Below are 27,506 nucleotides of genomic sequence, written 5' to 3' on the forward strand. Positions count from 1 at the left end.
TAAGATTTAATGGAATTTTAATAGAAAACTATACATATCACAGTACATGATAAAAGATAAAAAATAGTTATATAATATGCACTAAAATTATGGAGATTTTTTTGGAACATATTTCAAACAAATACATGGGTGTAAAAATTGCATCACAATTTCTTTTGAATTTTTTAGTCTTCGAGGTAATAGTCTAAACACAAATGTTTACAAATGAAAAATATTGTTTTACAATTTTAACAACAGCCCAAAGTTAAAATCATAATCAAAGAATGCCAATTTTTTTTTTACAAAAATAAAACTTTTAGGTAATTAAAACATTGTACAAAATCATTTATGAACAGGGCAGTTTTCATAAGTACTCAAAACGCGATTCATTTCTTTATCACAAAAAATTGCATTCAAATCAAATTGTTTACACATACAAAAGAATCTCCCATTCCCCCCCCCCCCCCCCCCCCCCCCTCAAAATTCGGCCTATTCATAATATAGTGACATTAATACAAGGCGAATGGGTTACATATTGTGATTTGAAAGTAACCTCCTCATTTTTACAATTTCAAAGTCTATTGAAAATTGATTTTTGGTAACAAAATAATCTTATATAACCAGTACACATGTATCTTAGTAATAAATCATTCAAATCATCAGTAAAGATTTTAAAAAAGATATAAGGCTAATGCTGTTCTAAATATCCACAAAAAAATATTTATGGCACAAAATATCAGATGTATTAAGGAGGCACATATTGGTCAACAATTTAACAATCAGATCTACCGGTACCTAAAATTTTGAGATATGATTTATTACATATACTGGTAAACCATTATTAACAAAAGAAAAAATCCATAAATTTTGACTTTAAAATTTGGGTATTTTCCTATAATTTTATATAGAGCTCTTCTACTAAAGGAGATCAATATGGTGTAAAAATGGCCATGACCATTGAGCCCTCTTAATGCTAGCATCAACAGACACAAGAAATATTCATACACATATTTCATCATCTTTAAGTTTTCACATTGAAACCTTTCTATATACTGGTAAACACAGATTGTTACAGGCAGTTCATAAGTTACGGTACATAAGCTGATGAATTATCTTTGATCACTAATTAAAATGTGTTCGTTTATAAAAATTACCTATGCAATAATCATCATTTTCATAACAGGATTTGCCTTGTAAAAAAATAATGGAATGTTTATTTTTTTCATCCTATCAAACATTAGAACAAGATTCTTTGATACCCATAACAAACAATTCATAATCAACTGTGAATTTACCTCCAGAGGTGCAAGCATAATTAGTAGAGAATGATATGAAGCACGCTTTGCTATAAAAAATATATGACTCAATTAGCAATATACCGGTAGATGCATTTTTTCTGCAATGATCGTACACTAACTGTTTATCGTTAGCTCTCATGAACAAAAAATACAAAACAAAATTAAACAGTACTGGTATATTATTATCATTACATCTCTTATCTTTAATCATCATATAGTGATCAGCAATAGTAAATCATCTGTATTGTAGATCAGTACATATTGCATTGAAAATACTACCAAAATTTCCTATTATAGATGGCACACCTCAACCGATTCATACTTCATCTAATGATGTAGGCCATTAATAAATCAACCAAGGTTTGCTAAATTATGAAAATTTGAAAACTTTAGCGGTGACTAGGCAACAACAAAAATTAACAGAAATCTGCATTATAAATGAGATTCCACTGCTGACATGCTCAAGAAAGAGAAGGCAGACTGGCTCTTCAAAAACGTGTGGTCCAGATTTAGATAAGTGGTAATAAACTCGGGAAAATCGAGTTTGGAGATGATCTCCTGGAACATCTGTGCGGCACTCAGCAGCCTCTGTCGGTCCTTGTCGGTCACTATGTGTCGGGTCTCCTTGGACCAGAATCTTTCCTGCACTGTCTCTAATATCAGACTCTTCACCATTGCCATGGTAACCGGCTTGCCATTATCTTCTAGGACTGCGCCAAATCTAATCCACTGCCAAATCTTAACACAATGAAACAATAATTCAAGTTTACAGAGGAATTATCTGGTTTCTTAATGTTTTTAAGGCTTATTCATTATACGACTTAAAAATATGTTGAAGTTAAAATTAATTTCCTTATTCATTATAGGTCAAATTATATATATATACCAGAATGACAAACTACCTGTTATAAATAGTATTTTGGAAGGAAAAATTCAATAAAAGGGATATGGAATTGGTGGTCTAAAAAAGCATTGGTCTCGATACCATGATCATTGACTTTTTCTCTAAAAAATGTACTACTAGTATACGTTTTTCACATATCCTTATGAATCGTTGTTCCTACCTGTGATCGGGATATCTCAGCAGTTGCCGAGTCTTCTACGGCACCTTTGAAATAGTAATGGCCTACACCTATTGAAAAGAACAACAAAAAAATAATTATACTTATCAATACACAAGTTTAATCACATATTCAAATCAATGATAAAACTGCACACACCTCTTAACCATGCTTCAATAAAAAGAATTCCTACAGCAATATTATGTCTTAGACCATCATGAGTAACACCACCCTACAAAATGAAATTGAGAAGTTTAAGAATCAACCAGAATGTAACTCTCTGTAATATCATAATTTTTATTGTTATGACACTTACTGAAGGCATTAATAACAAGTCTTTATTAGTGACCTTGACCTCCGACCTTAACTTGGAATACTGATTTTCTGAAGAGGTGAGTCTTTTCCACAACTGTAAAAAAGAGAAATTGTTTGAGTTTAATGGTTCTTTTAATTCATTTTTTCACCCACTCACCCATGATAATACAAAATAAAGAAAATAACATCAGAGATGTTTGAAAAGGTTTGATCTAATATAATACAACTCCATGGTAACAAATTGTTTGTAAGCAATGAAAATAATTAATGAATTAACCATCTTAGATCTGCCTTAAATTTAAAATACATGTATAATTTGTTAAGCTATTAACTAGTATTTCATACTTTAAATTTTGGTGTTTTCATATAATTTTATACAGAGCTCTTCTTCTGAAGGAGATCAATTCTGTCTAAAAGTGGCCACGGCCATTGAGCCCTTTTAATACAGAGCTATACTGGCATCAACAATATACCTCTGTATGAGTTAAAATACTCTTGTTTTTATAGAATTCTACCTAAAACTGGGTATTTTCATAACCATTTGATGGACTACCTGCTGAGATGGTTGAACCAAACGAACATCATAAACCATGAAGCCATCCACTCCTGCCTCTATCTCCTTCTGTTTAGCCCTGTCCATAAAATCACATAGTAAATTACACGTCAACTAAATGTTCTACATTTGTGTCATTCATGTACAACTAATTATCACAATACAAAAGTATCAGTTCTACATTACCTCAAAACTTTGTCTTGAATTTCCTGATATTTTGAGTAATTTTCTGTAGACATTTTAGGAAGTAGTAGAGCTGCCATTCCTCCTGTTGCATGGCAACCACGTTGATGGCAAGTCTGTACCACTAAATCCATGTAGCTTTTTAGAAAATGGCGGTCCATGGAAACATATTTATTTCTATCGGGTAAAAGAAAGTCTCGACGGTGTCCTGCAAATAAAAATATTGTTTCATGTCAATAAAACAGTATGTCAGATGTTTATCACATTAAGAAATATTTTATATATAATTTTATTCATTATTCAGAAAGTATGATTTATTGATTATCAGTATTTATGATAATATAAATCGCACCAGGTTTTATCGAACAATCTATCATGATAATGTACTTGTTGATTATATACATTTGTAAACTTTACCAAATTTGTTGATGAAAGAGGCGGAATAATCCCAGATCCCACAGTTAAGTCCCAAAGAATGATCTTTCAGTGCATAGAGGATTTCATGCATTTCAAAAGAGGCTAGTACATTCTCAATTAACACGCAAGCTTTCACACATCCATGTGGCAATTTAAGCTGTAAACAAAATGAAAATCTTAATACATGTACTAACTTCAATCTTGTAATTTATTACAATTTTGCCATTTGATACTGACTGCTTACATTAAGAAAAATTAGTAGTTTCATATGCATTTCATGCAATTATCTTTTGTACATAAGTTTACTAGTTAATTCAACTGTAAAAGTACAGTTTTATTCTGATACAATGCGTGGTTATTCATAAGTCAAGATCATGCAATAATTTCATCAAATACACATACGAATTTGCTTTGGAGATTAGACAAATTACAGACACCTGATGGCCTGAGAAAATATGAAACAAAGACTTTTTAATATGGGAAATAAATTATCAACAGCCCATAAAACTAGAAATGTGAAAAAAGATGGCCAAGGATTAGCCATTAAGGAAGCCAAAAATGTCCCTCACTCCAGTGGAACCCACAGTGAAAAAGACCAAGGAGAAGGCAAAAGTACACCTAATGAAGGAACCTTCTCACAGAGATGGAGAAAAGGGGATCTCAGTGGTATCAGCTGGAAAAGCTAGCGCAAGACTGGACAAAGGGGGAAGGGTGTTGTCACAAAAGCCTTTGTTCCTCCCAGAAGTAAAATTAAGGTTCAAGTAAGCAAGCAGGCAAGCAGGAGATTGAGTCATCCTCTGCACCTACGACTGAACCAAGCAGGAGATTGAGTCATCCTCTGCACCTACGACTGAACCAAGCTGGAGATTGAGTCATCCTCTGCACCTACGACTGAACCAAGCTCGTTAACACCTTCAACACGTCAAATTCAACTTAATTTACAGCATGTTCAATAGCACATAATTATTATTTGATGACATTAAAAAGTAGACAGTTTTGTTTGATGGAAGAGCACTGTATAGTCTCTCACATCTGCTGTTATTTTTCATACGTTGACTGTTGAACTTTTGAACTTCCAGTTATAAGGTTTGCTAGCAAGATGAGACTGGAAATTGTTCATAGTATAAACTAGCTTGTACAAGTTTTTGAGGATTTAGAATGTGCAAGTCAGTGTATTGTTTGACCAGCTTGTTTTTTTCAATATCACTGTAATTAATTTATAAAGAGTTTTTCTTTTTCAGTTCTTAATGTTTACTATAAGTTGCTGAATATCATATGGTTTAGAAGGAAAGAAAAAGGTTAAGAGACCCTCTTCCTGTTATCAGTTAAATAACCTAGCTGTATCTTTATTTAATCCAAACACCCACCCCCATTCTTAAAGACGGTAAATTAGATTCACTAGTATCCAGAATTTCTGATTTATGCATATTTTTTCTAGGTGGGTTAAGTGTCTCAATAATAGAAAATGTGGATGTACCTTCATAACGCACTTTGTGTGTAAAAAAAAAATTTCGTAGTGCATTAACTTAGTCTCAAATTTAACACACTTTGAAATTTTTTCAAAGTGCCTTGATTTGGTCCCAAAATTGACGCACTAAAATTTTTTTTTCAAAGTGGGTAATATTTTCATAGTGCGTTGCCACACACCAACATGCCTATGTCAATATTTCATACATCAGCTGTCTCTAAACTATGGAAGCAAGTAATATCTTGTTACAAACAGTGAAAAACGTCAGGATTAAATCTTTGACATCATACCAATTTTGCTGCAATATTAAATGATTCAGATGTTGATAAGGAACTCTGTAGAGAGTAAATACAACTATTATCTACGCATCTTTATCAAAACTAGACTTTGACCCGTGCGTGCACGAGTTGACATTGCATATCGGACATTTACGAAATAGATACATCCAAAGGGGCCAAGCCCGTTTTAACGGATTCTAATGTACAAGGATTCTAAGGGATTCTAATATTTTTCAGAGAGAGAGGAGAGAGAGATGTTAAAAGTTAAAATGCTTCACAGAATGACAACGCATGAATAAAAGAAAGACTGCATGACTTAGACACACTCTGAAAGTCAGCGAGATGTGTAATAGTAAAAGGAGTGGAGTGTCTAAGCATTACAGACTGAACAAAGGTCACCTTGTTCAACATCAGGAACATTACCATAAACCCCAGAAGATCTAGACCACTGAACTAGAATCATTCTTGTACATGCACAGTTTGTATACATTTAAAAATTGTGACTCGAGATCTGCGCGTGAATTTATAATACTTCATTTTCTGAGGTTCGTTGGCGTGTTTAAGAGAAAGTCTGAGGCAAGTAAAGTTACGATATCTACCGGTATTGTAATTTGCCTGAAAAATTCAATGGTACTAATTTTTTCTCAGTTTAGTGGAAATAAGATTAATCAGTCCAAAACTAGGAAAATTAAGTTACGATATCTGTCGTTATTTGCCTGAAAAATTCAATGGTACTAATTTTTTTCACAGAAATTGAGTGGAAATAAGATTAATCAGTCCAAAACTAGCACAATTTTTTATGTGCCGAAAATTTTAACTTTTTAACACTTATGGAACTAAAGCTCCCAGATCGTTCATCTGAAGCTACAGACCTGCAGCTACAAGAGAACCTGTGAAAACAGGTATTCTTTCAAACTAATGTTACTTTCCAATTATTCCAAAATTCCATACCTTTTTCTCCGTCCAACTGAAAACAGCATCCCACAATGCAGCTTCTTTACTGCTCTCTAACTACAAATAAAAAAAAATCTTGTAATTTCATTTATTCTTATGATTCAAAACTTTTCTCAAGCTTCAAAATACACCACATATTATACTATTTTCTATTTATTTCATCCATATCATAATTTGTATGGCTCTCAAGTGAGAATTAATAATGAATATTTTTATAAAGGACTTCATCATATGTCTTGTTAGCCACTGTGTGCAATTTATCGTGACTTATCTGATGTTTGGAATTTCCTGATGATGATACCATAATACTGAACAATTAGAATAATGGGACTTTACAACATATTCCAGTAACAACAGTATAATAGAAAAAAAAATCTTTTGGGAAAGGGGAAGGAAGAGATCCATGGGCCACATTGCTCACCTGGGCATCATAGAGACCTTATAAAATCAGCTTTATTGAGTCATATACAAACAAGAGATGTTTGTGAAACACTTATGCCCCCCTCCCTTGGAAACATCCACAAAGAAAATGAATGTAATCTGCAAATAATACGAATTTTTCAAAGTTCAAGGGGCATAATTCTGTCAAAAATTGCACAATCGTACTGAATATCGAACTTGACCTAAATATCATCATAATTAATCTGTATATCAAATTTCATTTCAATATGTGCAACTTCTGCGAAGAAAATGAACAAAAATTGCAAATAAATAGAATTTTTCTACTTCCAAGGGCCATATAAATATAACTCTGTCGAAAATTGCTCGATCGTACCCAAAAGATTTTGACCTAAATATTATCATGATTAATCTGTATACCAAATTTCATTTCAATATGTTCATCCTCTTCAGAAAATGAACAAAAATTGTTGGTGGACCGAACGACATACCGACAGACAGCAGCAAAGTAATATGCCATCCCTTCTTTGAAGGAGGGCATAAAATATCTACCAGTGTTGTATAATAGATCCTGTATGAAAAAAAAATTCCCCTGCATGTTCTTATGTTCATCATCGAACCCCTTTGAAACAGGATGATTTTAAAGTCATATCACATATTGAGCATTGCAGTTCTCGAGAAGATCTTAAAGGGAAAGGTCAGGTAAAAAAAAATTCTAGTGAAATAGATATACTAAAGTTTGTATTTAACACCCACCATATACCTTATCCCAATATCTCATCTTAAGCCGTAAATCTTGGTTTAATTATCTGGTGAGTGTTAAATCTCCCGCAAGGGCATGGAGGCTGCCATGATAGCATCTCTGTGACGTCAGCATACCACTTCGGTAACTTGACCCACACATTGTATAACAAAATTCTGGAAGAATGGCGCAAGAAAATGTATTTGGGATAGAACCATATGCATTTGAACCTGAATATACGGAAGAACTTGAAAATCTTGCTAATGATAATAACCCATCAAGTCCAATTATTCCAATATTAGAGGAATGGTGTTCCTGTGGACAATGCGAGGTGATGCCCACTGTGGAGGAATGCATGTGTTAAAAACAGTGCGATTATACAGTTGGGAATATGGGAGATATAGGTTGCATAACTGACCAATTTTTTTACATCGTGGAAAAAAATTAAGAGATTCTGCCACATGATTTCTCTCAAAACAATCTGGGGTGAAATGATCTTCACAGACAAGCTTTTTAGTATTGAAAACATAAGTTTCAAAACACAACTTTCCATTCTTTAAATTAGTAATCCATTGTTTGCATCTTTGTTTTGATGCAGCATCTTTGGCAAGGTTTGGTATCACAAAAAAACTTTTTTTGCATTCTCCTTGCTTATTTGTGCAATTAAAGGCTTGACAAGCAGGCATATTTACACACACATAACTGTTAAACTTTCCTAGGCACTGACCACATGGGTGAACTGATAAGAACTCTGAATGGGGTATGCTGACATCACAGGGCATTTGGAAGTTATCGGGATGCTGCGATAAAACCCGAAGATAAGCCACACAATATTTAACTCTAAACAGTGAAGAGCATCAAAATGGCAGCTCCCATGATTTTGTCAAACTTTGATATTTAATCAGTGATAATTGCTTAATTGGGATTATGTTAAGTGAAATATAATTGTTGACATCATTTTTATGGTAAATATAATTATTTCAACTCTTCTTTATTTTTGCCTGACCTTTCCCTTTAAACAGCTGTTTATATATGATTACCTACGTACATCAAACTTTGAATTCCTTGTGAGGCCCAAGAATTGTCTAAGGGCCATAGTCTAAACAATATTTAAGAATCAAAATATATGTCAAAATGCTTGCATATTAGTAAAACCATATCCCGTATAATGACATTTGACTTTCTGTAAATAATTGAAATGTTTTCCTTTATAATATTCACAGGAGCCCCTACCCCATGTGGCCCCACCTTACTCCTGAAGATTATGAGCTTGACAAATTTTCATCTACACTGTCTGAACTGACTTTTTTAGGCAGATTGTGTTTTAGAAGATGTTTTTTCCCTATATATATCCCTATGTATTAATTTGACCCCTTTCTATTATAGCCCCACCCTACCCGCAGCAATCAAGATTTGAACAAACTTGAATCTTCCCTATCTGAGGATGCTTCCACACAACCTACAGCTTTTCTAGCTAATTTGATTCAGAGAGGAAAATATTTAAAGAATTATTTACTCTATATATTCCTATGTAAAAATTTGACCCCCTATTTTGGCCTCACCCTACTCATGGGGATCATTATTTGATGAAGCTTGAATATACCCCACCTGAGGATGCTTCCACACAAGTTACAGCTTTTCTAGCTGACCAGTTTCAGTAAAGAAATTTTAAAGATTACCTCTATACATTACGAGAGGTAAAATGTAAAATTTGACCATTTTGGCAACACCCTACATTAAGAGCCCCTACCCTATACACTATATGTCACTGAGTGTTTTGGGAGACATGAAATTTAAAATTTTGATAGAAAGAGACTAAGAAGATAGATTGAGAGACTCAGGTGATCTAAAAAGACAAATATATACATCATTAGGTAAAATGTAATCTTGAAAGTGTTTTCAAGAAAAATGACAAAATTTTGCAAAATCAGAGACTTTTAGACTGACTTACTTTTGAAAGGTAAAAAAAGGGTCCACTTTCCTTCTCCAACAAAATACTAGCATTATGAAACATGAGAAGGCCAAAGTCAAATAACGGGCCTGGAACCTCTTTGCCGTTCACCTACAGAAATTATGGTTATGTCCATATCAAATATATAACAAAGCATCTCTCTCTCTCTCTCTCTCTCTCTCTCTCTCTCTCTCTCTCTGCATAAGTTGAAAATCAAGTTTTAATTCAACACATACCATCAAGTTATGTTCCACCATGTTCCATGCTCTGGGTCTAAGCATCAGTACAGGAGCATCCTGGATGTTTGGAACGCCTTGTTTTTGATAAAAGAAGAAATAAGGGGCCCATGGGCCACATTGCTCACCTAAGCAATGGCAGCCATAATATGATCAGATTCATAAAGTCAAATACAAAATAGCTAGACAATGTAGTATAACAGATCCTGTATGAAAAAAAATTTAAGTTTTCCCTCCAGATAATCTATTGTTCTATTACATGTATTCTATCATTGAGTCCCTTTTGTCAGAGGACGTATGTACAGTCATATCACAATTTAAGCATTGAATTTCTCAAGAAGATCTAAATCAAATAGAATATAAACCCACATCAAACATGTGAAGCCCAAGAACTGTCCAGGAACCAAAGTCTAAACAATGTTAAAGAATTAACAGAATGTCAAAATGCTTGCATTTGGTGTCTGAGAAGACGATTTTTAAAGATTTCTATTGGACAGAAGGACACTGGACAAAAAGTAATCAAAAAAACTTGCTTGAGTTTTCAGCTCTGGTGAGCTAAAAATTGATACCACATTGTAGTTTTTAAGTCTATTTAATAGATGTTTTCTTCATAGCATTAATTGTACACATTATTATGCATAAATTGTGTTTGGTATCTGAACTAGGCAGAGTTGGGGTCAATTACTTTGAAAAGTAATTAATTACTTTCAAATACATTGACAATTTTATCAATTACTTGCAATTACAATTACATCGATTTTTTAAAATGTAATTAATTACTCTCAATTACTTTGATAAATGTAATTAATTACATTTCAAATACTTTAGTTTTATTTTTTTAAATCTTGAGAACATATACATATATTAACGGCATTAAGATATACAGAGCTTTATGTAAGGTTATATTTTTAAAGGTTGTACAGTTCAGTTCAGATCAGATTTCTTGAAAATTTCTAGAAAATTTTTTTTTAACATTAAATTCATTAAGTACCATTGAGTTCATTTTTGGTTCTGAATAATATTTTCTCTATAGTGAATTAATTTTTATTCACATATTAAAACTATGTTTATTCAGAAAGTACAACTTCCGGCAGTACAGCATATCAGTATACAAATAAAAATTGCTATAATTCACAAGAAAGAGATATTTTGACTCCCTTAAGTCTAAAATCAATGGGGGTTCCTGGGTATTAGAGGAGTTCACACCTCCACAAAATTAGATCTTTACCTATTGCCCTGGGCAGTGTGTTATGCTGTATAAACATATGAAAAATTATGGGACATTTAATTATTGTATAAACAAAAGTCCATGCCAAACATGTATAAAATCTATTTATCATTATAAGACACCGATTTTATATTTTAAACTTGGAAAAAAAGTAATTGAGATGTAATTGAAAAGTAATTGAAAATACACAATATTTTTGGAATGTATTTTTAAAAATACATTCAATTACTTGTAATTGAAGACAGGCTCAATTACAAATTACTTTCAATTACTTTGAAAAATGTAATTAATTACACTCAATTACAAATACTTTTTTCAATTACCCCATCCCTGGAACTCGGTATGCTAGCACACGTATTGAAAATGTTTGAATCATTTCTTTCTATTTAGTGATCATACAAAATTCCTACAAGCATGCAATGCAAGCTACTGGTACTTTGTTTTTCATCTTATATGTACCATATTCCTCTGATATGGGAGATTTATTTACTCTCACATAAATAAGTAATTATCATTAATATTTATGAATGGGCCTCGTCACATATTGACCAAAAACAGCTGAATCACATCATAATGAAAACGATCTTCAAATATGTTTTGACTAATTACATTTAAAATCTTATCTTCACATACCCATATACAGATATAGAGATTGCAATGAGGACATGAACAACAATACAATGAAAAAATTATACCTAAATCTTAAGACTCTAACATAAGTCTATACCTTAACTTAACCAGCTTCATGACATGTATCAAACTACACTCTTAAAATCCTTAAGTCTTTACTATCTACCTTAACTGAATTTATCTTAATACATGTATTAAGTTACATTATTTACCTCCGATACATGTTCATGTATTAATTAAGCTACATTATTGTACCTGGTAAGGTGTTGTGTACCGCTCGGTAAACATTATGTAACCCTTGGAGCTGGTTGGTCCAGGTTGGACAATGGCCATCATCAAAGTCAGTCTGGTAAAAATATTAAAAATGTCATGTACTGGTACTGATAATTAAGTACATATAATTCAACCTCTATAAATCATCATTCTTTGATAAGATTTTATTTTTTCCTTCAAACAACAAAGACATTTTCAAATTTAGTTGGAATATCTCAAAATTGGTAAAAAAAAAAATAAATCAATAGAATCAAATCCCCCCTCCCATCCCCCCCCCCTTTAAAAAAGTAATTTATTTATTGATAACCCGGTAAGTTTTATGGTTTTCATGGAACTCTTTTTAAGATTAATTGCTATGTGAATCAAAAGATCAACAGGCTATCAGGCAGCTGAATATTATCAAGTTGAATGAAGTTTTTAGATACAGTTACCGTACACTTGGTACATGTATTACATAGAAATCTTGAAAGCCATGGGAACATGTATGTCAAAGTGATCTGGAATTCTTAAATATTTACTGAGTCCAAATTGATGTGTTTTTAGCTCAGTATCAAGAACCCTTCGATTTGCTGCAGTTCTGATATACTGCAATTTTGAAAAACTTCAATCTTAATTTTCAATTACAGGTACTGTACTATTAAGAGCAAAAAAGGGAATGATCGAAATAAAAAAAAATTCTGTCCCAAATACACAATAACCTTTGCCTGTTGGGAGTTATTCATAAAACGTGGCACAAATTTAATCAAATAAGGTGAACTTATGCTTTCTCATGCCTTTTGGTTTTGTACCATCATTAATGACAAATTCAACTTTTTAAAAATTTACCGCTAATTACCAAATCGTCAGCCAAAATGGTAACTATGTCAGTTAAACGGATAATAGATGTCACTGTACTCTTAATATCTTAAAACTGTGGATTGTCATGCACTTTGATAAGGAAACTATGAAAAGTTTAACTCAATGAAAGTGCATATAGGTACTTCTGTTCTTGCTGCAAAATTTGGGTTGATCAGTCTTGAAACTTCTTGTAACAATAAAAAAAAAATGTGGCCAACATATTTAAAAACACCTGAATTCATTATATAAAAATGACTCAGTTGTTGTTTAATAGAATAGTTCTACATTGTCAGAAACAGTGATTTGTACTCTAACATATTAAAATCAACAGTTCAGACTGATTCAATACAACCCCCCCCCCCCCCCCCCCAAAAAAAAAAAAAAAACCAGCATCAAAAAACCAAATGCAGTATGTGAAGTTGAAACGACTTGAGAATACCATAGCACTAGAACCTCATCATGATCAAAGGAGAAATAGAGAAATGACGTCAGAGTTAAACTTTCTAACATACTTTCCATGTGTATTTCATAATGATTAAAAAAAATATCTATGTAATTTCCTACTTAAACACTTGAATTTACCAGTAGATATCCTCAAATATTGTGCAACTACATAGATACATCATTTATGATTGGATAGGGTTTGGAGCATTCTGAACAATCCTAACTTTTACTAAAAAAAGGATTATTTCAAGAAAAGGACATATAATCTAATCTTAAAACTTCCATGCACACCAAAGGATATAAAATTCTATTATATCCAAACACATGTAATTTCAGGCTTGTTTTGTTTCAGTGGTTTCAATCCTTTTATATAACATTAACATGATAAAATTAACACAATACAATTTTGACATCTGCAAGCAACTCTTCGAAGCACCAGTAATATTACATTCAGTGATAATAGGATGGTATATACATGTATGGGCTTCGCTGATGACAGAGATAATTCTGCTAACACTGTTAATGCAACCCTTTGGTAGGTTTTGGATGATGTCTTCCATTATTGGGTGTAAACAATTTGGACATGTCAGTCAAGTGTCTGAGGACTGGCCGCTCAGTAGGATCCCGAACAAACTGTGAGACTTGCAGACAAATGACATTTAAAACACCTGTTTTGAAATCGAAATACCTACCAGGTGACAATTATTAGTTAGCAATTAATAATCAACTTCAGTTTCTATGGTAACTTTTGTGTAATAAAATGACTATAAATTGAAGCCATTTACCTGGAACACCTCAGTTTGAACCCAGGAATCTCCAGGTATGTTGTTTCTCATCACTTTCATGTGAAAATATCTCTTATATTTTGTAGTTAATTTTTATAATACCATATCACATTTTTCAAAAAAAAAAGATTAAATCTAAATTCCTAGCTATCATAAAACCATGATAATGTTCGATTCAACTTTATGATGATATTATCCATCATTTTCAAACCTAAATGGGAGGTGGATGAGGGTGGGTGGTGAGTTTTGTGTGGTTCACGTTTTTTAATTACACCCTTTAAGGAGGCTGGATGGTCAACAAATTTTTTTTTCTGGATGATCAACAAATTAACCATCAGATCTAACTAGAATTTTAAGGTATGATAGGTTTGGCTATAAATTATTATTTAGTAAAGAAAAAATCCATAAAATTAATCTTTTAAATTTGGGTATTTTCTATATTTTTATATAGAGCTCTTCTTCTAGAGAAGATCAATAGAGTCTAAAAATGGCCACAACCATTGAGCCTTCTTAAAGGGTTTTCCACCATTGTAATTTGTAATAATTTTCACACTGTAAATTGATCTAAAATGTGTTTTAAACAAATTCTCGGGCTTATTTAAAGGGTATATAAAAATTTAACTCTAATTAATCCATATTCATTTGTTGATTTTCCATTTAAAAAAACCAACTCCTTACTAAAGCTTCAGATCGCCAGTAAAATATATCTTTTGGTTTTGTTTCACTCCAAAATCCATGAAATATTATAGAAATATTTTTCATGCATGGAAAGCCTGAAAGAAATATTTTTCACTCTATCAAAATGTGAAACAGAATATATTTATTGTATTCACTATAATTTAGAAGATGCCGAATTTTGATATTATGACTATATCATGGCTTTAAATGTTTTTTTAAATTTTGCAGGGTGAGAATTCTTAGTCATTTTGACAATATCATGTCAACTTTATATGTTTTTAAACTTTGCAGGGTTAGAACCCAAGATTAATGATGTTACCAGGCAAAGGAGCTGAGCATCTGGTTCACTCAGCTGATCCCACTTGAACAGCCAGGATAATAACATGGGAAATGTAAGAACACTATTGATGCCTGTAACAGTCACTGTTGTTTAAATTTTCTTGAATGAAACGGGAAAGGGGAAGGGCAGTAAGACTACCAGTAATGAAACTTGCTTGATATGGGGAGAGTAATACATTATATTTAATAACTTAAAGTTGGACTGAGAGGGGGAGAGGAAAGGAGGGGGAGAGGAGGGGAGGGGGGTGATTCTGTGAAGTGTCCACTATGTTTACCAGGGAGTATTTTAATTCCCATTACTCTTCCATATCATAAAAAAAGATGCATTGGTATAACTTAAATTTGGAAAAGAAATAATTTTATGATTGTAAAGTAAAGTTCCTTTTGATAATCTGCATTTTGCATTAATCATAGCGTAGCCAGTAACTAGTCCCGTCACCTTATGTGAGAGTTTACACACTGCGACCATTTGGTAACCATAGAAGGTGTGCTCCTGTGTCTGTTGTTCAGAGTGTTGTTTCAAACATTTACCAAAGCTAATTTTGATAACTTTGGTAAATGTATGTGCATTGTGGCTGAATGAGCAAGAATAAAAGGGATAAGATGCTAGCAATACTAAATAATACTTTACCCAAATGTTCCCTAGATTAACATGTTGTAAAGTTATATGTTAATTAAATGTTATCCCCGATATTGAAGAGTCCAACACCTATTTCTGAAGAGTACATGTTGTAGCTGTGTAGTTCCAGTCATCAAAGACCTTATTTGGGGACACTGAGATCAGCCTGATGTGGTTTTGTAAGATGGTCATTGTGTGACAGAAATCCAATGACAATCTAACAATACCCATCATGCCATTCATGAACAACCAATTTGTTTTGTCTCTCTTAACATGTTGCCACAGGATGTTTGGTGTAAAAATGATGTCTTATCAGTCAAAAATAAACATGATAAGCATTGCTTACACCATTAAAATTGTGGTATTTTTCTCCAAAATTCACTGTTCCTCATGAACATAAAAAAAGTTCACATTTTTTCTTAAATGTGTAAAATTATTTGTTCGTCTTTTACCTTTATTGCACTACATGTACATGTATATTTAAAGTCAACCCTCTACTGTATTTTGGTATCGATTTCATACTTTCAAAACCAACATAACAACTTGAGTATTGCTAAGAGATATATTTACCGGTACTTGAATAATAATATTTAGTTGACTAGTTCACTTACATTTAGTTGCGTATCTTCTATGATTTTTACCGATGTTGATTATTGTTACGGTATATTTTCTAACCTGTATTCCTTGTGCTGAAGATTTCAGTGCTGCAACAAAGTGGGACGTGTTGCTAGGAGACACATCACCAAGGTCAACATGGCGACACTGAAGCCTTCTGGGAACAGGAGAGACAGTCCAACTTGACTGTCGAATGTGAGCAGTGCTTGGATCAAAATCAGGAAGAGTGTCAGACTGTTTCAACTCTAGTTTTCTCCATTCTCTCGCTTGTAGCACCTTAGAGAAAATGTCAAAGGATTCCACCACATCTTTACAGAGACCAAATATTTAAAACAATTAGCTATAAAAAATTGCATGTCCATGTCTGTTTGATAAAAAAAATTACAACTTGTTTATAATAGAAACAGTTAATAAAATAGATTGTTCACCTGTGTGACTTTCTCATCAAATTCTTGAACAAGTTCTGAGAGAAACTGAACTGCTTTTGGAGTCAGCAATGTTCTGTAGGCTTCCTCACAGTTAACCAGGGGGTCTGCTACCTCTGTGTTCGAGATCCCCATCTACATGTACAATCACAATTCATAAACATGATAAAGGGTCAGCGAAAAAAAGCAACTTTTTAAAAACAGTCAATCATATGCTTTATTAAATCATCTGTCCATTAAAAACTTTTCAGGAGAACTACAGTTCTGCAGCTATGTTGAGGTTAAAAACCAATGAAATGTATCAAGGTTACTGTATACAAGACTATATGTACAATGTACAACAATAAACTTTGCCTGCATTCCTTACAATTTGTAAATACAACTGAAAACATAATCTTTGATTTCTGCAAACATTGCAGTTGCAATGATATTGAGTACTGTAAACGTATTACATTTGGCTGTGTATTCTATTTGGCGTTTTTTGGCGGAAAACGCCGTCCGCTAAATCAAGTACATCGCCAAATGTAAAATAAATAAGTCGATAAATAGATACAATCAGAAATGCTCTAAATCAAATCCACGTTAACTTGTTAAAAAATCATATTTCGCTAAATATTGTACACGCTAAATATACCTGGTAATACGTTTACAGTACCTTTTTTATATCAAAGCCTAAAAACTATAGGAGATTCATACTGAAAAAATTGGGTGTCAAAAAATGTGATTAAAATTTAAAATGCAATTATAAGTGACCGTGGGGTTGATCAAATCCTTTATAGTCAAATTTCGTTATCTCGAACTAGATTGGGGTGTTGAAAAACTTCGAGATATCCGAGTATTCGAGGCTAAAATACTTAAAAATAGGTGGTTAGGACTTAAAAATCACTTCGACATATCCATTGTATTCCAGATATCTGTGTTCGAGATATCGAAGTTCAACTGTATACTATCACAAACCAGGAGGGATCCAATATTGCTTACCTTTCTAAGTTCTTGATGCAAGTAAAAGGATTCTCCTTTCAATGAACAAGACTTTGGTTGAATTTCAGCAGCAGACATTTTTCGCTGTGTGTTAAGAAAACTCTCCATTTTACTATGAAAAGAAAAAAAAAATTCTGTCTTTATACCTGCCATAAACATGCTGCAATTTCTAAATTGAATAGTGTAAAGGCTGAAAACAGTACCTGCTGTGTAAATCTAAAACAAAATACCACATTACAGTGAAACACGGTTATAGCGAACACGCTTATAATGAATTGACGCTTACAGTGAAGTAAATTTCATTCCCCAAGTCTCTATTTCATGTTGTAAATTTGACGGATATAACGAATTACGTTTATAACGAAGTTAAATTGGCCGTCCCTGGGACTTCGTTATAAGCGTGTTTTACTGTAATAATTTTTAATGCGAAAAATAGGAATAAATAAACATTCAATGCAAAAACTTATACATAAAAATGTTTGCCAAGTAGTTTAATTGACTTTATAACCTACGGATAAAAGATAAACAAATCTGTCCAATTTTGTACAAAATAACAAAATATTTCCTTTAGACTGACAGGTAAATTTCAATATTCAATAAAATCAATGTATCATATACACTTTTTGTTCGCCATGCAGGAAGTATCTTACAGGGCTTTAAAGCTTGATTACATGTTGACAGTTAGAATACAAATACATGTACTGTATTTCTGATTACATAAGAGGAAGGATGTACATTACAAATAATCTCTTCTGTACATTGCATGTTTTCTCCTGTTCAGCTTTCTTGTTAAAAGACCAAAAGATTTTCACTGCCATATTTTATGCACATATTTAAGGTTTTAATTGCAATGTTAATTTAATATATTTGCAAAATACTGTTTTTCCTAATACCGTTTATCTGGTAATTTTTGCGATGATCTAATTTTCGCTTTTTTGCGATCTCTTTTAAATCACAAATAACTGAATACGCATAAATTATATCTTGTAACATTTTCTATAAGAAACTTTTTAAATCGTAAAAAATGACTGAAGCAAATTAATCTGATTTCTGCAAATTTTGTGACAAGTGAAAAAAACCTGATAGACGCAATGTAATAACAAGGCCCATGGGCATTAACAGTCACCTGAATAAAACACAACCCTGGGAAGGATCAATAGAAATACATGTACTAATTACAATACCATTCCCTTTATTATTATATGGCAGATATGAAGCATGGACGAAAAGATGTTTGGTAAATTGACAGATCTAAACAGTATTCCAGATTTTGGCAATATGTGATATATTAGAGGAAGGAGATTATATGATAACCATTTGAGGCACTGTCACAGTATCAGATTGGTCATAATGCACTAATAAAAAATAACCGGTAATAAGTTTGTGTGGATCGAGCTTCTAAAAAGTAATCAATTTACCAACTGAAAAAAAAATGAAGTGGAGGTGGAGAGGTATGGAATATAATATGCCTCTTATATAGGTACTTAGTTGTTCAGTACTTAAATCATTTATTCTTTCTATGAAACAAGAGTTGGGAATTATACGGGGGTAATTTTTAAATAAAAAATGCATCTCACAGTAAATAACCTTAATCCCCTCAATCCATGAATAAGAGTATAAATCTGTCCACTTCAATCTCATTATAATAATATGTTAATTTATTTACAATGTACTATAGAATTAGTGAGAGATACAACGTAACTATAGGTGTCTTTGCAGTAATTTTGCACCCAATTACTAATTTTTATCCCAAAACAAGCACGGAAAAAACAAATTGGATTTTAGAAACTGTTTAAATGACTGCTTGAAAAAAAATATGAAATCAACCAGTATTCTATTGAAAGTAAAGTAAGGTCAACTACTTAAAGTCCAAAATCAACACAAATATTGATGACAAAAAATGAGCATTAGTAAGCCTTCCTACAATAGGCATTGTAAAGGGGTAAGAGAAATAATGACAGATCACACTGCATTCAATCCTACTCCCCCCTCCCCCCTGAATATCTAGTAAGGTGCTGTACCATTGCTGAGCTATTTGACACAAGTGATCCACCCGGTTTGATTGACCCTCACATTATTTCTCCCTACCCTATATTTTTGTGCTGTGACTAGCCCCTGGAACTGACAGGTTGACTCCGGATCCTACAAGGGAAAGAACCTCAGATGTTGATCATGGAGAGGTGAAATCATTTAAGGGGAGAAATGTGAAGGTCAGATCATTTGATCACCGGCACCAGAGAGCTCAACTGGTTCAGCAACTGATAACAGATTTTGGGGGCCTGAATTTAAAGTTCGATTCCCAGTATGATGTGTCATTATTTCTCCCATCCTCTTACATTATTAATTAATTTCTCCTTTGTTATTTTCTGCTTTTAAATCTGACCATCCGTTCAAAATATCATTCATCTAATGCTAATTTAAATTTGGGTTAATTATGTTTAGATAATCATATTACACCTGTACATAACTCATTTGATATACGGCATGTTGACATATAGTGTTAATTTTATGATAGAAGCAAAAGTTTTATAAGATTATCTTTAAGAGAGACATAATTAAATAACAGAGATTGGCAATTAACTGCGCCATTAACGTGTTTTGTTGTTGAATAATAGTACGGGACCAACCTTACTTTGTGAACTACATTATAGTTGATAGTATATGCACCCTCTGTGAAGAAAATGAATGGAAACTGCAAATAACTGAAATTTTTCTATGTCCAAGAGCCATAACTCTGTCGAAAATTGCTCAATCGTATCGAATATCGAACTTGACCTAGATATTATTATGATAAACCTGTATACCAAATTTCTTTTCAAATATGTTCATCCTCTGCGAAGAAAATGAGTGGAAACTGCAAATAACTGGTATTTTTCTTCTACCAAGGGCCATAACTCTGTCGAAAATTGCTCGATCGTACCCAATATCGAACTTGACCTAGATATTATCATGATAAACCTGTATACCAAATTTCATTTCAATAAGTTCATCCTCTGCCAAGAAAATGAACGGAAACTCTTGGTGGCTTGACCGACCGACAGACAGCAACAAAGCAATATGCCCTCCCTTCTTCGAAACGGGGCATAATAATGTGTTAGCCTAAAAGTCGATTATAGAAATTCTTAATCCAAGTGAAAATTTTAAGTTATTAAACTTAAAATTTTATAAGAGAGGATAACTCTTTCATTACCGATAACTCTAGTTTATGAAAAGCGGAGGCGGATTGAGTTTTATACCATGAATATATTAATTGAAATGAAAAGGTAACATAACCAATTACCTACACTAAAACCACAATAAGAATGTAAATCTTATGGATGTTTTTACGGAATAAATGAATATATGCTTGTTGACACCGAAAATGACAGAAATGGAAATGTGTGCTGAATGTATATAATTGAAGTAAGAATGTACATTAAATGTCATTGTGAAAACTTCTGACACATTTGACGTTAACGTCAACAACGTCGAACTTATTTACTTCGCAAAGTAAATAACAGGATAATGCCCTCAAATGTTCCTATTTTTCCAATTTTACCAGTCTTGCTCAAGTGCCAAAAAGTGCTGTGAGAGCCGTGTATTAACCTGTTTACTGATAGGCCTATACCGGTATTTTGGGTCTTGTCAGTCCCTATACATTAAACTACTAAACAGCAACCTAGCTTGCACAGCGTTTATAATAAAGAAATCAATTGCTTACCATAATTTGTGCTCTTGGTCTTCTAGAATGTTTCAATTCTTTACGCCACCCTCTTTTTATTATAGGACCCTAGTTTACATAATGATTGCCTCAAAAACAAATAACGTGGCCTCGAGGTATGGTCATAGAAAGTGTGTCAATATTCTAATCATTGAGTACGCCTTTTTTAACTTCATTAAAGAAGATCTAGTTTCACAACAACTAACATGCCACCCACTGAGGTAGGAGAGTTGCGTGATTTAACATCTAGTTTTGTGATGATTTTATGTAAATTTAAACATATATTGACATACACATAATTAAAAGACAATCTTTAAAGTGTGTTTATGCGTTTTAATGCCACAAACTACAGCTATATTCTTAAGCATTGAAGCAGTCAGCCATGTCAATATGGAACAGAGTATATGTAATATTTCATTGTCTGACGACGTTATACTGCTCTTAATCAATTATAAGAGGAAATTTAAAAAAACTCCTTTTTTATTTGTATTTTGGTGTTTATCAGATTATGAAGATCTATACAGTATGTAACTTGAATTTCCTCTGTTGCTAAGCTAGAGTTCTGTTGGTATTGTTAAGAGTCCCATTGACCATTGACAACTATTCTCTAATTGTTATCAATTTTCATTCATTTGGTTAATATATCAAATGTAAAAGAAGCATAACCTAATAAAGTAGATATAGAGATCGGACTGATCCTTGGATCTGCTCACCTAAGATCGTTTCTAAGCATATTTAATGTTCTAAATTTAATTGGCCTAGAGTGACCATATATATTTGATTTAAAAACTGGGAATAATAAGTTATCACAAAACTAATATTTTAAAAAAGGACGGAGATAGCAGTGAATATTTTTTCACTAAAACCCATGTACAAAATATATACCGGTATTTAATATTCAAGTTATTTAAAAGCCTTTTTAAAATGTGAATTGGACATTACATGTATTATTTGCTCAGGCAAGTTATGTGATGCACGAGCATCCTTGTTTACCATATTCCATATTTCTAAATAATTGTTTTCCCCACAGGATCTTGCAGCTAAAATTGACCAAGCCTCTGAGGCAGGAGAGCAGTTTGCCAAACTATATTATGAGACATATGACAAAAAGAGACATGTAAGTTAATCAAAAGTTACCAAAATATTACTCAATGTAAGTTTACACGAACATATGGTATTTGGTAAGATAATTGCAGGTCAGTTGTTTGGTTCTCTATGTTTTACATTTAAGAGTTAGGAAAAGGAAAATTATAAAGGTAGAATATATGTAAATATATGTACATGTGTATATATTTTTAAATGTCACTAACATGCTATTGTAAGTTAATTGCTACCTATGTCATACTGATCTGAAATAAAATTTTAAGTTTAATAACTTGAAATTTGATAAATCTTGTAGACACATCTTTGCTAGCCAAGGGTTTTTGGTCCACTTCATTCCCTACATTAAACTATCACTTCGCTTATGGGGGGCAAAGTGGACCGAAAACCCTTGGCTAGCAAAGATGGTAGACAAAGTTCACTACATTTTACATTGTGCACAATGTTAAGTAAATTATCTCCTTGACAAGAGTAAGTGCGGTATATGTGTGATCTAAAATGAAATCTCTTGAAAATCTGCCAAACACCACTCCACAAATTCTGTTCTTCAGTTTGAATGTTGTAGAGAATGGTTGTGTTATATAGAATGTAGTTGATTAATACTGTGAACTTTTGTTTTACTTTTATTGTAATATATTTAATAATTTTTTTTAATAAATTCGTACCAGTACTTCCAAATAATGTGCTTGTATTTTCTGCTTTGAGATATTTACAAAATATCTTTGATTTTGGCAGGAAAAATTGGCCAAAAGCTAAATCCTGTCACCAAAACATCTTTAATCATTCAAGAGCATGATCGCAATGGTGGTAGAATCTCCGGATATCATTCAGAAATTTTACATGGCAGCAGTTAATCGCGATCTGTCAAAATTAGAAGAATGTGTACTTGTTGATGGTGTGGATGTTAATTATATATTCACTGAACCCTACATTTCCTCACATCACTCTGGGGGTACAGCGTTACATATTGTTGCAGAAAAGGGACATACTGCCGTTATAGAGGATATGCTAATGTTGGGAGCCAATCTCTGTTTTGAAAATAAATCTGGTGATTCTGCCATGCACATTGCCTGTAAACATGGAAATAGTCAAGCTGTTCTTAGCTTTTTGAAAAGTAATCACATGTCCAAAAATCTTCAAAACAACCATGGTATAACTCCCTTGATGCGTGCAATTTTTCGCTATGAGACAGCGTTCAAGGGGAAATATATTGAGATAATCAAGTCTCTGATAGAGTTTGGTTGTGATGTAAATCTTGCTCCAGAGCATTCTAAAACAACACCCCTCCACATGGCAGCAGAGAAATGGGATCCTGTTGTGTCTGAACTACTTATAAAGGCAGGCGCCCATGTAAATGCTAAAGATCTTAAAGGTTCTACTCCCCTGTTCACTGCTGTATCACGACCAAGAATTAGCTCAGAAGTTGTTAAAGTTCTTGTCAAGGCTGGTGCTCTTGTATGTGATGTCAATTCAAATGGAAGAAGTCCTTTGCATATAACAGTGTCAAAAAATGATGATCTTAGTGTTTTTCATTTACTAGAAGGCGGAGCAAATCCTAACGTTTCTGACAATGGGGGTTTAACTCCCCTTGTTATTGCAGTGCATGAAAACAATACAAAGATTGTTTCTCATTTACTCACATATGGAGCAGATGTGAATTATATGCCCAGAGAGCAGAACAGTCTGGGAAAAGGTTTACAGGAAGAAAAATTAAGTATCTTGGGTATTGCTGTGTCAAATGAAAATTTGAAAATTTGTCAACTGCTTCTTCAAGAAGACGGTGATATTTTGAAGAACAGCTTAAGAGGAAGGAATTTACTGTCTATGGCTGCTAGAAAAGAGAATATGAAGTTGGTTAAACTTTTTCTGCAACTGAATTACCCATCAGAGTCTCTTCCAGAGATGTTTCCAAGCAGTCACCTGAGTTCCAAAGCTGCTGATATTTTCCTGTTGCTTCTAAAGTGGGCGACTTATCCGGATGTTTACGAGTTTGAGGATTGCTTATTAAAGTTGGATGACCTTGACAATGACTCAGTGTTTCATAAGAGAAAAGCACAACAACTGTTTTATAGTGCAAAGTCACTGCGGGATATATGTTGCATCCATATAAGGAAGCTATTAGGGTTAAACATTCACAAAAAGCTACAGATGTTGATGGATGAGGGGCATATAGCTAGAGCACATGCTGACTTACTATTGCTAACACAGGAGCTTTATTAAATATTTAACTGCATTGGATAGGGTATTTCATTTATCACTGCATCTATAACAATCCAATCAATCAATGTAAAGTGGTTTTTAAGTATATTCAGTGCCTATTTTATCAATAAAGACATGTCATTGCCTTTGTCTGCTAGTCTTCATACTGGTGTTAATATGGCTAGACAACCTGATGATTTTAATTATCTGTGATCTCTTAAATTCCTTTACATATTTTTATTACAATTATGTGATTTGTATACGGTATATTTTTAAAAAATGTGATAACTTTTTATTTATGATACATGTATTTGTGAATTTGATATTGTTATGACCAATACTGGTGATTCTTTTTTCCGGCTTATAGACATAAATAATTGAGAGAATGATGAAGATGAAAACAATGTACCTGGTACATGTACGGTACTTATTAAAACTGTTGCAATAAATGTCTTGCTTCTTGCTTTTATTTGACATTTTTAAAAACACTAAGGATTTTAAAATTCCCCAAATTAAAATTTTTCCATATATGATGCCATTTTGTGTGACTTAATGCATGTTCAGCAGAGCGAGACTCGCGATTGCTCGCCAAAATTTGTGTTGCGTATATAGGGAATTTTGGCGAGCTCGTTGCACTCGCCTCTGCACTACAAAATTAAATTATAAAGAATAAACATTACATTAACATACCTGTAAATAAACTACGGTATTAGGCTGGAAAAAATGTGGACAGGGAATTCAATTACCTGATATATTAATTTTTGTACTTTAAATACAATTATAGTGGTGTTAATTTAAGAAGCATTTTATTCAATTTATATATATATAAATACATTGAAAAGGAGAAAATATGCCTACATATTTCTCTCCTAACTTTACGCCAATTTTAAAATTTGAGATGATTCAAACATTTATGGTTTAAATTATTGATTTGCATATTAAAAAGATGGAGTATCCATTTACCGTATACATGTATTTGGGATTTGTATCATTACCGGGTACTTTCAGGGCATGGTAGGTATATTTCACCAATCCAATTAATACAGATGTTCTGTTATTTGTGTTAAGAAACAAGTACAGTAAAACACGGTTATAGCGAACACGCTTATAATGAATTGACGCTTACAGCGAAGTGAATTTCATTCCCCAAGTCTCTATTTCATGTTGTAAACTTTACGGATATAACGAATTACGCTTATAATGAAGTTAAATTGGCCGTCCCTGGGACTTCGTTATAAGCGTGTTTTACTGTACTGACAACACTGTACAAGTTTTTCCCCTTAGAATGTTGAAATAAACTAGACTACAGCTTGCTTATGACATTTTAATTATGTACACAACTGCACAGAACAAAATTAATGAGATATGTAGTCACAATTTTCATGAGAGTCGGACTAAACTTCACATATTTATATTTAGATATTTAATCATATGATGGCTTAAAGTTATATAAATATAAGTAATAAGGAATCATTCTTTGAATATTATAAGGTCGGTCGGGGCGAGATCAAATCTATCATAAAGCCCATAGGGCTTTATTGGATTTCATCATGCCCCAAGTCTGACTGAACTTCACGACTGTTTTTATCTTTGGTTTCAGATGCTTAACAAGCTATACCTGGATACAGCAACAATGGTGTGGAATGGAAACGGACTGTCGGGATTAGAGAATATCCAGAAATACCTGGAGGGACTACCTGTCACAGAACACAGGATGGAATCCTTGGACTGTCAACCTATCTCAGGTATGCAGAAAAACTGAAAAATACATTATCATGGGGCAGTTGGTTAAATCTGCTCTAGTATCTGAAAATTTTGGTGCAGATTCAGCATTTACTGTAAACGTATATACATGTATATGAATAGTCACATTCAAGAATACGCTAATTCAAATCCCCGCCAACTTGTTCAAAAACTAATTTTCGCCAAATACCGTACACACCAAATATAATACGTTTACAGTATATGTAGGTTCGGTGCATAGGTTATTGGGGACCACCAATTTCTTGGAAATTTAGAAGTGGGAGTACAAGTTAATAAACTTAAAAATGTCATTGACACAGTGCAGCATAGCTTTAAATACATTGGCATTTGACATTTTACTTGTCATGCAATTATTTTTTTAATTTTCAGACAAAGTATCAGGAGGCCAGTTCTCAATCATCGTGAAAACTTACGGAACTGTGAAATATCAGAACAGGAAATCAAAGACCTTCCACCAGAACTTCATGCTGACATCGCAGAACAATGTATGGAAGGTGGTCAGTGATAGCTTCAGGTTTCAGGACTGACAGTGATCACAGAATACTGACTGGTATTACAGGCAGATTGACACTGCGGTCTCATGTATAGGAATCGGTCATTTGGGGATTTTAAAAGTGGAAGAGTCCTTCTGTATTGTCAGCTAGCTTTTAGAATTTCCCAATGGAATATGGAGCTTGTTGTAGGCGATGAAAAGTCAGAAGATTTCATTGAAGAGTGTACAGAAATTAATTGTATGAGGAGATTCGGATGGAGCCCTGTCTATTGTAGAAATGTAAATACATGGATATTGTTTTATAGTGAATTTTATTGAAATAAAGTTATTTTACAAAACATTCATTCTTAAAGTTGAAATTTAAAGTTGATTAAAAAGTAGATGTTTATTTAATGGAAACATTTTGTGCTTTACTTGTATGTAACCTCAAAGTAAATTCAAACTCTGTATACTAGTACATGTACTAGTATGTGTAATAAAGTATAAAAATTCAAAGTATAAAAAGATGTAAACCAGAAATTTATCGAAGACAAATCATAAAACTATGATTATCAGATTTTT

The 27,506-nt window shown here is 32.9% G+C and overlaps 2 protein-coding genes and 1 long non-coding RNA gene across 5 annotated transcripts; 2 read left to right on the forward strand and 1 right to left on the reverse strand.

The window, feature by feature from the left end:
* Window positions 1-24,509, reverse strand: LOC105338685 (malate synthase). 2 transcript variants are annotated; one of them, XM_034445452.2, is made up of 15 exons: window positions 24,371-24,509; window positions 17,689-17,800; window positions 16,711-16,842; window positions 16,343-16,558; window positions 11,948-12,038; window positions 9,835-9,911; window positions 9,599-9,709; window positions 6,504-6,563; window positions 3,807-3,963; window positions 3,393-3,597; window positions 3,207-3,285; window positions 2,655-2,747; window positions 2,498-2,570; window positions 2,342-2,409; window positions 1-2,015 (listed from the first exon to the last, which is right to left on the reverse strand). In XM_034445452.2, the coding sequence occupies exons 2-15, from the start codon at window positions 17,794-17,796 to the stop codon at window positions 1,710-1,712; spliced, it is 1,776 nt and encodes a 591-aa protein (XP_034301343.2). In that variant the 5' UTR covers window positions 17,797-17,800; window positions 24,371-24,509; the 3' UTR covers window positions 1-1,709. The 2 variants fall into 2 exon arrangements, with proteins under 2 accessions (XP_034301343.2, XP_034301342.2); XM_034445451.2 differs by lacking the exon at window positions 24,371-24,509 and adding an exon at window positions 21,389-21,528.
* Window positions 13,463-16,491, forward strand: LOC117681349 (uncharacterized). The gene is made up of 3 exons (XR_010709962.1): window positions 13,463-14,066; window positions 15,001-15,101; window positions 16,363-16,491. It is a non-coding gene; the product is annotated as an uncharacterized lncRNA (long non-coding RNA).
* LOC105338682 (NTF2-related export protein 2) lies at window positions 21,500-27,285 on the forward strand. 2 transcript variants are annotated; one of them, XM_011443907.4, is made up of 4 exons: window positions 21,500-21,609; window positions 22,419-22,505; window positions 26,289-26,433; window positions 26,822-27,285. In XM_011443907.4, the coding sequence occupies exons 1-4, from the start codon at window positions 21,595-21,597 to the stop codon at window positions 26,977-26,979; spliced, it is 405 nt and encodes a 134-aa protein (XP_011442209.1). In that variant the 5' UTR covers window positions 21,500-21,594; the 3' UTR covers window positions 26,980-27,285. The 2 variants fall into 2 exon arrangements, with proteins under 2 accessions (XP_011442209.1, XP_011442208.3); XM_011443906.4 differs by lacking the exons at window positions 26,289-26,433; window positions 26,822-27,285 and adding an exon at window positions 23,225-25,137 and having other exon boundaries at window positions 21,557-21,609.
* The last annotated feature ends 221 nt before the right edge of the window (window positions 27,286-27,506 follow it).

The sequence above is a fragment of the Magallana gigas genome, chromosome 2, assembly GCF_963853765.1.
Source record: "Magallana gigas chromosome 2, xbMagGiga1.1, whole genome shotgun sequence".
NCBI lineage: Eukaryota > Metazoa > Mollusca > Bivalvia > Ostreida > Ostreidae > Magallana > Magallana gigas.

Excerpts from the sequence above, each read along its gene's own strand:
- LOC105338685 (XM_034445452.2), bottom strand. The coding sequence starts at position 17,796 with ATGGAGAGTTTTCTTAACACACAGCGAAAAATGTCTGCTGCTGAAATT. Across the intron at positions 16,559-16,710 it reads TTGATGAGAAAGTCACACAG|GTGCTACAAGCGAGAGAATG; the intron begins GTGAACAATCTA and ends ATTTTCTCTAAG. Across the intron at positions 3,286-3,392 it reads ATTCAAGACAAAGTTTTGAG|GGCTAAACAGAAGGAGATAG; the intron begins GTAATGTAGAAC and ends TTTTATGGACAG.
- LOC105338682 (XM_011443906.4), top strand. The coding sequence starts at position 23,282 with ATGATCGCAATGGTGGTAGAATCTCCGGATATCATTCAGAAATTTTAC.